This window comes from Styela clava, chromosome 6 (genome assembly GCF_964204865.1).
Source record: "Styela clava chromosome 6, kaStyClav1.hap1.2, whole genome shotgun sequence".
NCBI classification, from domain to species: Eukaryota; Metazoa; Chordata; class Ascidiacea; order Stolidobranchia; family Styelidae; genus Styela; species Styela clava.
The window spans coordinates 18,860,225-18,874,666 of record NC_135255.1 but is presented as its reverse complement, the minus strand read 5'-3'; the positions used below and the strand labels follow the sequence as shown (position 1 = coordinate 18,874,666).

Here is a 14,442-nt window from a genome sequence, read left to right as displayed (position 1 = left end):
AATGAGTCTTCTCACTAACGAGTGAGGGTCCATAACTTTGCTCAGAAATGAGTCTCCTTTACCTCTGAGTGAGTGCCTGTAACTTTGCTCAGACATAAGCCTTCTGTACTTATGAGTAGGTGCCCATAACTTTGCTCAGAAATTAGTTTTCTTTACTTCTGAGTGAGTGCCCATAACTTTGCTCAGAAATGAGTCTCCTTTGCTTTTAGTGAGTGCCCATAACTTTTTTCAGAAATTAGTCTCCATACTTTTGGGTGAGTGCCCATAACTTTCATCAGAACGGAGTCTCCTTTACTTCTGAGTGAGTGCCGATAACTTTGCTCAGAAATGAGTCTTCTTTGCTTTTAGTGAGTGCCCATAACTTTTTTCAGAAATTAGTCGCCATACTTCTGTGTGAGTGCCCATAACATCACTCAGAGATGAATCTTTTTTACTTCTGAGTGAGTGCTCGTAACTTTGCTCAGAAATGAGTCTCCCTGCTTCTGGGTGAGTGCCCATAACTTCACTCAGAGATGAATCTTTTTTACTTCTGAGTGAGTGCTCGTAACTTTGCTCAGAAATAAGTCTCTTTTACTTATGAGTCAGTGCCGATAACTTTGCTCAGAAATTAGTCTTCTTTACTTATGAGTGAGTGTCTGTAACTTTGCCTTAAAATGAGTCTACTTTACTTCTGAGTGTGTGCATATAACTGTGCTCAGAAAAGAGTCTCCGTTACTTTTAGTGAGTGCTCATAACTTTGCTCAGAAATAAGTCTCCTTACTTCTGAGTGTGTGAGACTTTGCTTTGAGTAGATTCGATTCACTGGTGGCTGGCTCTATCCATCATCAAGTCCATGAATGAACAACTGGCTACTTAATCTCATACCCTACATGGACTTCATCTTCAAGTCAATTAGCTGATTATGCCTGACCTTGCTTCGAGCGAATCTTCACAAATTATATAAACTATTTTGGTTTGAACATGATTTTATCATAGATGATTTTATCATGTTAAACCCAAGAAATAAAATTGATTGGCATACCGTCTTGTAGACTTGCAGTACTCTCATCTATGGCAGTTGTGGAGGTCTGTGTATTCATAGTGGAATACTCTAATTCACTTGTAATTGATTGATCGAGGATGCTGTAAATAAAATATTAAACATAAAACTACTGCTTTGTAATACTATCTCTATCAGGCATCAATGTAACAATGGACACATTGGGATTCAAAGCAAGTAGTAAACAAGGAATAACGACTTGCAGTTTAGTACACAATACTCCAAAATAGTTAGATACCTTGATAATTTCCTAGGGATTTATTATATGGCATGATTATACACCTTTCACTTCAAACATGGCTCTGCATAAGCAGTCAAGTAAGTGTAGTACCTCATCAGTAGTAACTTTCAACGAAGGGGCTCCATTTGAACTTGTGCTGGACATAAGTACTTTAATTCGAGTCTTGGGTCAAGTCGAGCCACAAGTTGTTCGAATCTCAAGTTGTGTCAATCACTGAGTAAGTGTGAGGTGGTTCATCGAGTTCGAGTCATTCTCTTGATCAGGGCTACTCAACTATTTTTATCGAAGGTACGCAAACAAAACTTCAAAATTATTTGGGTCCGGTCTTTCCCGAAATGATATTTCGTCATCCTTAAACGAGCACTTCTTCGACCGACTGATGATTAGTAGCAAATTAAAAGTGTTTATTATGATGTTATAGTTCTTTTCGTATACATTCAAAACTATGAAATTCATTTTATAATAGGAAATTCAAAAAGTGGGGCTAATGATCCAAAATAAATAATTAGGTGCGGTCCAAATCCAATACTCGAAAGGTCCGGATTCGGACCGCGGTCCGCCAGTTGAGTAGCCCTGCTCTAGATCTCTCGAGAGTATTTGATGAAGAATAACTTAGTCAATAATTTATGCCTCCATAACAGTGGTCTATATTGATGAAAAAGTTGGAAACAATTCCTGACTTAGTTGAAGAACAATTCAAACATTCGTGCAACCAAGATCCAATATTTTGTTTACCTACTGCGTTCCCTAAAATAAGCTCTCCCCTTAAAAAAAGACCTAGTCGCTAGCGCAATATTTTTTGGCCTAGTCCAGGACTACTCAAATAGCGGTCCGCGGTCCGAATCCAGACCTTTGATTTGAAGTATTCGATTCTGACCGCGTCTGATTTTTTTTATTCTTGAGTATTGTCTCCATTTAACTCTAGATATGTAAAAGAACGTGGAATATTTTGCGGTTACTCAGTGTTCCACAACTTGCGTTTCCTCAATTTTTTAACCGAAAAGATAGAGTCCCTAAAATATAGTTAGGCGCAGTATGAAATACATTTTCTGGCCAGACCGGACCCCAAGAAATTTTAACTTTTGTATACGGACCTTTAGCAAAGATAGTTGAGTAGCCCTGGCCTAGTCGATAGCAAGAAATCTTTTCTACATGTTTTAGGTTTAATATTCTGAATAAGACTCACTCTGAACAACTATTAGGGTATTCAGGCTTCAGATTCTCTTGATCATCGGGACATTTCTTGCAGCAATCTTTTGCAATTTCTTGTTTGCAACCACTGAAATATATATTTTAGTAATCAGCAGTTTATACAAGAGAATAATAGGAAGCTACTGCTGGAATCTAATTATTTGCAGGTGGTAGGCGGGATTTGATCTCACAATTAAACTTAACACAATAAAACTGTGGAATGGAGCTATTGAGTGTCAATAGCTAAGCATTTGAACAAAGAAATTCATATACTGCACTTTTGTCTATTAAGACCAGCACGCTGTGCCTAAATAGACAGACCAAAGTAACCTATTAGATAAACATTTGTGGTCACGAGCTACGCTAAAATGTATCACAGTCATAAAACTGATGACATTGATCAAGCAAATAGTAATTTTTCCATTTTAAAATATTATTAATGTGGGTTTTTTCTTAGTAATAGACATTTATGGTTTATTTATGCTTATGAAGGCAAAGTCGCAATCGCCTACCTAAAAGAGGTGTGTATGATGATATACTATCCCTTGTTACAATATATATTATGGGTATTACCAGTAAGATATGACATTCTTGGATTTGACACAGTTTTATCTGAGTTAGTTAAATTGTAATACAACAATGCGAGGAACAACAAGGAAAATCTTTAGGATATAGTACAAAGCAATATCAAAATTTTTATGTGGGCAATACCGTAAATAGTTTACGACTGAAAATTGGCAAGTATCGAGAAAATGCCCATTTGAAACTTTCAATAAAAAATTTGTGTTTTACACAAACCAGATTTAACTTTGATCTAATATTCTACGGTTATTAGCAGTTCATCAAGTTAAAATCCTTCTTTATAATAATAGTAATACTAACCGCACAATCAAAGAATAACCTAGCAACAAACAAAATTACTTGTTGAACTTTGCACTATGACAATATATTCTTTAACTGGCACTCAGCAATATATATTGACTTTATAACTTCAGACAGACTTTCTGGAGCTTACTATTTACATAGTGTGACATTTGATGATAAAGCCACTATTCCTTCACCTGAATAAACATGCGTAAAAAGCTTTATTCAAACACAATGTGTAGATACCGTACATGAAGGTACAATAAAAGGACAGTGACAGTCATTGCATTTAACAGTAATATTTTCATCCGAATTAGACTTTGAAAAACATGTTTTAGCAATAACGCATTAGAGTGTTTTTTATCTTGCAAATAAGAAGAATAAACGTGATTTATCTCCAATTTCTTTTTTTTAGTAATTACTTTAGTCTTGTTAGAGAGAACTATAAATGCACAGTCCATATTTTGTTAGTTGTTTTTACAGACCTTACTTTGTAGTATTTGACACTTAGGGCACTTTTGACTGTTGATTGTAGTCCTCAGTGACTTCACTAGAAATCTATACCTGTGAATCTGCATTTTATAAAATATTAATATTTTATGTATGTGACATAGCATGCAAAATAAAGTATTATCTAGGTAAACAGATTTTAATAATTTTACGCATAATGTTCAGGTGAACAAATAACTCTAATGTGGTCACAAATTTTTAATGGCTTCCCAAAGCAAAAGAATGTAATAGGCTATAAATATACGTCAAACAAATGCTCTTTATAATTACAGTATTGTTAAAAATTTATGTCTCCCATTACATCGCAAAAACATGTTATACGAGACATTCCATTCACTCATTCTAATGGCATGAGTCTCATAAAAGCAGGGTATTCATATTTTTAAAAATATCAGACCTGAAACCATAAATCGAGAGGATTGTATAAAGAAATGAGAGAATAAGATTTTTATGTGAGAAATTATTACACTGTGTAACAAACAAAGAAGCTTCTTTGTTCCCAGTTTTTTACGTGGAATTACTGTGAGCTTTTGATATGTACCCTATTTGAGAGTGAATGTGTTAACAAAATCTATACTATGAGGCCTTTGCTTATACTGAGACTAGTTTAGAGTAAACGTTTGTATGATCATTCCATGCTTTTCAGTAGTTGTTTCATACAGATTCTTGTTCAGAGAGAACTATAGGTATTTTGGTAGTCATTTATGCGGAGCCAACTTTTAATGGACTTTTTATATGCTTTACTATAAATCAACATCTGTGTAGCTCGGCGTTGTGGCGCATCGTGCTAAGCGCTGGGAATACGCTCGCCACTGCGCCTCTGATTATTGTGTGTGGGTTCGCAACTTTGAATCCCATGCGAGAGGTTTGCTGGACTTCTCTCTGCTGTAGGGTTCACCTAACCGCTTGTCAGTTATGGCTTCCCCCACCATCAAGGCCATGCTTCCAAAAACAAATAACTGACTAACTAAATCCCATACCCAACATGGACTGGTAACAGGACGAGATGTCGTGGTTCGCCATATGATAAAGCCATCTAATCGGCTTTCATCTTCATTGGTATAAATATGTAAATCCTAACAAAAAATTTACAAGCAAATAAATCCATATCTAATATTATGTAAAAAAAATTGCAGTTGAAAACTAGCAAATAGTGTAACATGCTATGAATATGAATCACAAAGAACAAATCTCATATATATGAGATTGCAATATTAAATTAATCCACCATCATATTGCAATGTTATATCGCATGTTATATGAGATATATAAAATAAGAGCGTCTGGTTTTTGTATTAAACAAGGTATATTCTATGCACCAAGAATATTAACTGATGACTAAGAGCATAAAATTTGGTATTCCCATAGTGTGTGAACCAGGTTAGGGTTAGGTCATAATTTTATTTCGATTTTACAAATTTCAGGTCTATTACGAGTTCGGGCACTGTCTGTGTTAGCCATGTGAATATACCCCCATAGGTTTCAGTCCGTTTACACTACATGATGTAAAGTAGGCGAACAAAATTAGTTACCTCCATATTGGTGCACACTTCTGGAGCACCTAAAATTTTGGTATATCAAAATTATATATCAGCTGGTTACTTTTTAGTGATCCCTGCACCTTGGCATTAAAATTAAAACCTTCATATGAAATAAATATACTCTATATTATTATACAGCTTTTGTGTTTCTGTGAAAATCTGATCTGTTATTTGTAGTTTGAAAGGTTGTTATTCAAAAAGAACTTTGAATCTGAGTTGACTGAGGAATACTTTTATCTTACTTATCTTATTAATACTAGATAAATACATATTTGCATAGAGATTCTAGATTTGTATTTGTTGCAAAATATTTTGTTATTCCCCGTAATTTATTATGATTCTATAAGATATTCAACTGTATTTTGCATTTGTCTTAGATATAATTATTATGCTAGAAATAACGCGTTCGATCTCTGAGAACTCATTGGTTCCAATAAGTTTTGTTCAACCATTTAAAAAGATTTTAAATAAAGGTTAGTTATTAGCTACCTTTTTTTAAATTCAAAGATCGAAGTTTAAACTGCAGATGACTCACAAGAAATGTTCAGATAATTTGTTATTCAAAATACATTCTAAAGATGTATAAAATATATTTTCAACTGAAAATTCAATCGATATCTTGATAAATGCAATTTCTATTTGATGATATATGAACGCTAATGGTTTATTCTAGTAACCAGTACCAGTATCTTTCTGGTTAGGCATTGCCTGTCCAATATAAGACACCCTGGATGAGGTGGGGAGCTTGAAATTTGAACCTGTGGTGTGTAATCTAGGATGCAAACATAGTCTTAATTTACTTGTTATTTTAATCAAAGTTGATAGACAGAAAGACCAAGACCCATTTTTAATTTGTGGGTTTTTTCAAATAGTTTGAATAGAGAATATTTAGATGGAAATATAGGGTCATTAGAACAATAATCCCCCTAAATTATTTATTATTACCTTAAATCATATTCACTGGATCTGAATTTATTTACAGATGGAAAGAAAAATCAAGAAGATTGTGTCAAAATTAAAACAGAAATACAGAGGTATATTGAGATGTACAGAATAATTGGTGCTTCTGTAGTATGTGCACCAAGATGGCGCATAACCTGATAACCCTAACCTGGTATACATACTATGTTCAGGTTGTGCGACATACTGGTGCATATATTGCGAGAGCACCATTAAGTCATAGTCAAGTTTAATGTAGCGCATCCTGCCTAATCTCTGATTTCCCTGCGTTTGTTGGCTGGTTGGAGTCAGTGGAGATTATTATGTGCGAGAGGATTGCTGGACACTTTTCCGCCAGACGGTGGATCACATAACCGCATAAATCACTTAAATTTTGAGAACCCCTGGTCTAAACTGTTTCTGTCGTTGTATATGTTGAAATCATTCTTGCAGGGATGCAGCATTGAAAATGGGAAAAAGTCATGAGATATTTGGAAAGGAACAATTGAGTGAGGAAGACAAAGAACTGATCAGAGGTAAGATTACTGTGTATGGGATGGTGGAGTGGTAAAGTTTTTTTTTCTATCTTCTACCGTATGTCGTTCACCAATTCACAACTACTCCGGCACCAAAGTACTTTACCACAGTCCTTGCTTTGTCCCCATGCATTTTATTCCAAACTGCAAAAAAACATAACAATGTCATCGAATAGGATTATGTTGCATTATCAACTTCCCCTCGCAAGATAAAATGAAAATCCTATTATATTAACTACAAGTCTGGGTATCGGTATTCTGTTGCTGTACAGACTTTTGCTGCTGTTCCCATGATTACTTGCATGATGGTGTTTGGAGTCGTTATCTGTTTCTCTTTGTATCTAGCATCATCTGGATATCCAGGTCTCCTCTACGTACTTTGACGTAAATTTCTTTTATAATTGTTGTTTGATTTATTCTATTATCTATTACTATTAGACTTAATCATGGGTGTCGCTAACCAGTCAAGTCCATGCATCTGAACAAATAAATGGTGAACTGCTCCCATATTCGACATAAACAGCTAACCGGACGAGAGTCCAGGGTTTGTCTTATTGGTTTTCGCCTTGCTGGTATAAATATGAAAATCTTATACTATTCTAATCATGGACTGTCTAATTATGTCAACTAAGCATGCTAAACTAAATAGAAAAAAATACTGTCGAGAAGCCGCGAATATGAATATGCAATGACAGTACAGTTAAATAATTTGATATAAATACTAACTCCAGTTTTAATGTTTCCTAGATTTCAGACAGGGCCTCAGTGGAGCAAAAGACACATTTGACCTCGTGGAAGTGTTCCACAAGTATAGAAATGCTCCAGAAATTGTGGTACAAGAGTGTGTACACGAAATATCTGTGAAAAATTACAATTTGAATAATTCAAATATAAAAGTATTTTATGGAATCATTTCAAAATGTAAAAAGCTGAATTCGTTGACTATTCACAATACTGGGAAACCGCAGGATCTCAAAAACTTCTTCAGAAAAATAGAAAAAACTGATTGTCAGGTAACGGTACTGTTGTTTTATTTTTTCACTGTTATTCCACTTCTACTAACTAGGTTTCAAATCCGTTTTGCATGGGATAAACTAGCGGCAGTTAGTGCTAGCGTTGTTTGGGGTCTAAATCAAATAATCAAAAACATTAGAAACCTTAGTTAGAAACCAAACATTAGTCATATTTGAAATAAAATCTTCTTATTTGCAAGGATTTAAAATAGGTTACATTCCAATTGAAAGAAGACGATACAGCAGATCTTCTTGAACTACGTCCCAGACATAATTTCACCTCAAAATAGAGGTTTTGTGATCTGATACTTTTTTAATTTTTAGTATTATGCCGTAATTGACACTGGATTTACTTATGCATTCGGAACCATTGACTTGGGTACTAGTTTGCTATATGAACTTTACTTGAGGATAAACAGGTAAAATCCATTGTTCAAGAATTTGAAAAAATAATATGTTTATTTTCAGATTGCTAAAATTCATGTTTGGGGAGTTGAAAATCTTCAGCAGTACTGCGACTCTTTGTTATCACTTGTGGAAAAGGCAAACACTGAAATTCTTGAGATTCGGGCAGTTAGGATTCAAAATTGTGATTTAGAAGTCATGAAAGAAACTGTTGAAAAACTTGAGGTATGTATTTTACTTCTGGGGTCTTATTGTGGTTGGAGGCTTAAAGCAAGTCTATTAGCTTATTTTGAAAAATATCACAGACTGTGTTAAATTTGTGATACTTTAGCAATTGCCGAATACATTGACGATACTGATATGACCTTCAGCATTTAGCAGCTGGACACTTTTGATGTTGGCTCCAAATCATTCTCTCAATAAGCTGTTTTCTGAGCTTTTTCTGTTGTCCACTAATGCTAGTAACTCGAAACTGAAACTTTTATAACTAATTTTTACGGGCGATTTAAATTTTTATTAGAAACATGGGGTGCTTAAATTGAGATTAAACTTCTTTTTTGTCAAAGAGTATCTAATTTGCAACCTTAGTACTGTGAATGCTGATGGCTGCACTCTCAAAGTTCCATAATCCATAATCTATATATTGCCCGAAAATGGGAAACTCTGTATTCAACTCTACAGCCCGTAAATACTGCAATAGAACGCCAGTCATATTTATGAAAATTTTCAGTTTTGGCATCTCTCATCATAAGAGAAAGTTAGTTGTGAATTTATTGTCGGGCTGGCTTGAACTTGGACAGGGTTGTTAATCTGTGAAACTCTCAGGCCAGTATATCTTTATACTTTTATTCAACAGATGACAGGTATCAAACTTCGCAGACTGGATATGAGCCGAAATAGACTTCTAACCAATTTTGATCATCTGGGGGAAGTTGTTCGAATGCTTCCAGTAACTGAAATTGTGTTGATGGATTGCAACTTGAATGATACAAAAGTTGAAACCTTTTGTCAACATCTTGGTGATAAAAAGGTAAAAAAAAACTATATTATAATAATGGCATGATTACCAAATTAAACATACTTCGAAAATCTGACATGAAGTATTCATATATATTTAACAATTACATATTCAAGATGTATGAAAACTCTTTTGGCCTTTTTTAGAATACTCAAATTTTTTAGTTGTTCACATATATATCTCATCTAAATTCGGAAAAAGTGCTGACAGATTGACAAATAGGATGTGATTTTCGAGTGTAAAGAAGATAAGACCTAATTATATGACAAAGTATAACCTCTTATCTGATTACCAATCCAAGTTGGGTATGCGGATAATTTCCCGGTTATTTGTTCAGATGCAAGGGCTCTGTAGTTGAAGAAACATGAAATACTTTTTAACAGCTATGGCTCCAACAATCCTTTTGCACACAATTATTCCCCATCGGATTCTCTTCTTTAGATTTTCCTGTGGTTTATAACATTCTATTATACATTCTATTTTTAGTGTGTCCCAGCTAGAAGTTGGTTCTGACAAAAAAAAACAGCTCTTAGAAAAGCCAGTCAATGAAACCATATTTTGGTTAAATGTGAGCTTGATCACTTCACCACCAGAGTGTAGATAAATATCCAGTGTGATAACTATGCAGACATGGCGACAAGAAGATCTATTAACTATTTTTAGATGGAAGTCCTAAATTTCAGTGGAAATGGCAATATTACAGCAACAAGCTTACAAAGAATTGGACAACTGTTATCTTCTGAAATATGTGAAACTTCACAAATATACAGGGTGTTATCTCTTCGATGCTGTGATATCGATGAATCAAAATTGAATGTGTTACAGAAGTTTGACTATCAAACTACCAAGGTTTGTTATATGGATTTAATCATTATCTATGGTTCCTACATTTAGTTTTACGATATTTCGAAACTGATTTCCAATATTTTCTCCCAATAACTATTTTCCCATCTTGTTGTTTATTAATGGAAAAAAAACTTATTACGGTAGATTTAGGATAGCTTTGTAGTTCATGCATGAACATGCTAGACTTCGACATTGAAGAAATCCATAACCAACCAGCAGTTTTTAAACCACATTGTGGCGGCCAAGAGTTCAGTAATTTTCTGACACTTGACCATTCTCAAAAAAATTCCAAATTGCGCATCGATGAAGGGTATGCGGTGGTGTGAGCGCGAGAATGCTTATAAAACTTGGCATAATTTACCAAGAGTTGATGTATTTTATTGCCCAGACCCGATAACTTTTATTTCTTGAATCTCAAACATCATTAAAAGAGATTTCAATATTCAAGATAAAAATGTTATTTTTTGTTTATTCATTCAAGATTTTTGAGCTTGATGTGAGTTACAATGCTTCTCTACAACCAAGTGGTATGTCTGTGGTTGGAACATTGGTTACAAAGTTTGAAGTTAATTACTTGGGAATTGCTGGCTGCAGCTTGAATTCTGAACATATGAAAATGTTTACAGAGCCTTTGGAAAATTCCATTAAACCTCTGAAGGTGAATTTTTAATTATAAATACAGTAATAAATTTTCTGGAAGTTAGAAATTATGTTACATGGTGTAGTTGTTGTTATATGTCTGGTGAATCTGATCCATAGAAGGCATCCTTAGAAAGAAGTCAAAAATATATTATACTTAACAACACAATTTAAATATAAAAACCCTGTTTATGATTGGAAAAATTTTCTTACTAGCCAAATTGAATTGAATTTCTTAATTCAATTCCTTTTAGCGACATTTTGATGGTTCTCATTGACTGTTAGGTAGCAACATTATAAACCCAACATTTGCCTTGACCACGAAGATCTCTAACACAATTTTGTTTCTATAACAGCTCGAAAAACTGAATATATCTGACAATCCTGTACTTGGTAGAGGCGTCGCTGAAGTTGCACATTTAATGAACATCTGCAATCTGAAAAATTTGAACTTAAGTCAATGCATGCTTTCAACAGAAAATGTGTATGAGTTTGTCTGCGCGTTGGATGATAAAGCAGAAGTAAGAGTGGATTTTTGTACACGATGCCCCGAAAGTAAGACTTTATAAATAGACTCGTATTGGTCGTGGATTGAATATTTTGTGCGACTGAAAAATCATTACCCGATAAAATAGACCTTGTAGCAAGTGACGTAATCGTAGCAACTGTCTCAAAAGCACTTTCATGGGGATTTAGAGGCGATAAATATGTATTTTCGAATCCTTTCTGCTAATCAATGTAAATATCTCCAATAAATTATCAATTGTACCAAAATAAATTATAGAGTCTTGAGGTTTTACTATAGGTCTTGGGAATTTTCTCACCAAGATTTCTTTCAACCGCGAGATACCAAAATTAGATTAATACAACTTAAAGACACTTGAAATGCTCGTATCGGCCGTCGATAGAATACATATTCGAAAAATCGTTGTCTGTCGAGAAAGTCGTCTCCTTTCACGAATGACCTGATTGCGACGACTGTTACATGGGAATTTCCGGATTCCGCCAAAACATTTTCACAAAGTAAGGTTACCCCTTCGTCCATTAACCTCTATGCGTATGCTGATAAGACAATGTGACAATGGTCATTTTGATCCAATGTTAAAGGTCACAATGGTTCACCAAAACAATATGTAAGTATTGGTAATAGCTTTGCCAGTAATACTAGCGCTCCCGTTTTTCTCGGTACAGTCCTGAATGGTTCGAGGGCCGCATGACATTCTTTGGCAGGCCGCATGTTCGTCATCTCTGCTATCGTAGTTCACTTTAATGTTAGATTGAAATAAAGCCGGGTTTATTATATTTTATCAATAAATTATGGGAATGTTTTTGCCATGATGCGTGACTTGACGGGACACTGAAAAGACTTGGTGGGTGACATTGTGACCCATGGATCAGTGGTTCACCATCCCTGATCTAGAATATGTTTTCCAAATTTCCTGGGTTCGGTTTTTTTGTTATTGTCCTTTCCCAACATATATGTTTGTATTCGAGAATGAGAATGTATCACGCTCTCTCTTGTAACGAATACTCTCGTGCTTCATCTTAACGCAATTTAACTCCTGCCCGTCTTCATGTTTAGGATAAGTTATTGCTGTTAGTCTGCAATAATAATGTCGCTCATCGTATAGGTAATAATATACGATATACGTACCTCAAAGGTAGATAGCTGGATATTACGAATTTATCAGGTTTCCGACACTGGGGTGACACCTGGTGGCGTTGCTACTTATGTTGTGGTTGCACTGTGTCAATTCCGGCCAAACACCCCCCTTCCTGTTGAAAACGGCCTGGTTGCGCCACTGGCGAGATTCGAACCTGCAAACTATATTCACTATAGTAACAAAAAAATTTCAAATATTGCACATGTCTTAAATTGCCAGTCAATCAGCCAGTGCTGAAAATATTTAATAAATAGAACAAAATGAGTCCGCTTTAAAGTTGTTTTAAGTTTATTGTTGAATTTAGATTGAATCACTGAATTTGAGTGACGAACATCGCTCGGTTTCACTGGAATATGTAAAGGCTGTCAGTGGTCTCCTACGACATGTCTCAAAGAAGCTCATCATTAAATTCAAATCAATGACTCCTTCATCCAAACAATTTCTACAAAAAATGTTGGAGGAACTTAACGTTTGCAATGTAAGTAAAATTAGTTTTTCATGGATCATTGTATATCGGACCTGCATAAGTGGATAACTCAAATAATACCAAACCATTATCGTAATTTTCTGCTAAGTTGAAGAATATTTGAAATACAGCGGAAACTGTAATTCTGTTGTAAATTCTTCCATTTCTTTTTTATCTTTAATACAATTATTTTTCCTAAATTTACTTTCTGCTTACAAATAGAATGAACAAATATTTTTAGCCACTTGATAAACAATCTTTTCTGAAATATCCAATTAGTTCAAATATATTTGAAACAATCATTTTTTGTTTTGTTCAGAAACCTGCTTTGATATATTGAACTTCAACTTCACTCCGCATCAACTCTTCCACAGTATTTTTTACAAAAAACTTTACATTTGACAAACTTTTATATATATTCAATTTAGCATTAGCACTAATTTTCATAACTATTAAACTATTCTACTTCCATTTGATATATAATTTTGCTTGAGTGTGACCCCAGTATTACATAGTTGCTATGCAATATGCAATTATGACATTTATGCAATTTTCAAACTTTATAATTAGGCTTCCCGCTGCTTGTCAGCAGGGAACCTATTGTATTCCTGTGTTTTATTAGGCTTCCCGCTGCTTGTCAGCAGGGAACCTATTGTATTCCTGTGTTTTATTATTAGGCTTCCCGCTGCTTGTCAGCAGGGAACCTATTGTATTCCTGTGTTTTATTATTATTATTATTTATTTATTATTATTATTATTTATTTTTATTATTTTTTTTTCAAATTGGTCCTACAAACTTGAAATTCACCTCAAATGTGCAGAAGTTCTCAGCTAGCAATAAAATGCAAATTTTATGCATGACTGACCACGCTTTCACGCTCCAGTGGACAAAACGCGTTTTCAGTTTTTTTGCGATTTCTCAAAATTGATACATGCTATTGGGTTGAAATTCATAACAATGATTGATGGACATGTTCCGGATACGATATGTCAAGGATACGCATGAGTGACCTTGGCGATACGCTCCAGTGAGCGATATAGGATTTTACATTTTCATCTTCTTCTCGACAACGACACTACTTAGAGACTTGAAATTTACATCACATGCAGATAATAAGTCCCCCATCATAAATTGCAAATTTTATGCATGACTGACCACGCGTTCACGCTCCAGTGAGCAAAACGCGTCTTCAGTTTTTTTTACGCGGGAAGCCTGTTAAAGCTGCACGCAGCTCTAGTTATTATTATTATTTAGTTATCATTATTATTTATTTTTATTATTTTTTTTTCAAATTGGTCCTACAAACTTGAAATTCACCTCAAATGTGCAGAAGTTCTCAGCTAGCAATAAAATGCAAATTTTATGCATGACTGACCACTCTTTCACGCTCCAGTGAGCAAAACGCGTCTTCAGTTTTTTTGCGATTTCTCAAAATTTATACATGATATTGGGTTGGAATTCATAACAATGATTAATGGACATGTTCCGGATACGATATGTCAAGGATACGGATGAGTGACCTCGGCGAT

At 34.6% G+C, this 14,442-nt stretch overlaps 1 protein-coding gene across 1 annotated transcript; it reads left to right on the top strand.

Moving 5' to 3' along the window:
- Positions 1-5,760: 5,760 nt before the first annotated feature.
- Positions 5,761-14,235, top strand: LOC144424607 (uncharacterized). The gene is made up of 11 exons (XM_078114046.1): positions 5,761-5,859; positions 6,369-6,420; positions 6,779-6,861; positions 7,609-7,874; positions 8,343-8,504; positions 9,136-9,309; positions 9,961-10,146; positions 10,625-10,801; positions 11,139-11,303; positions 12,751-12,924; positions 13,232-14,235. The coding sequence occupies exons 1-11, from the start codon at positions 5,775-5,777 to the stop codon at positions 13,250-13,252; spliced, it is 1,545 nt and encodes a 514-aa protein (XP_077970172.1). The 5' UTR covers positions 5,761-5,774; the 3' UTR covers positions 13,253-14,235.
- Positions 14,236-14,442: the final 207 nt, after the last annotated feature.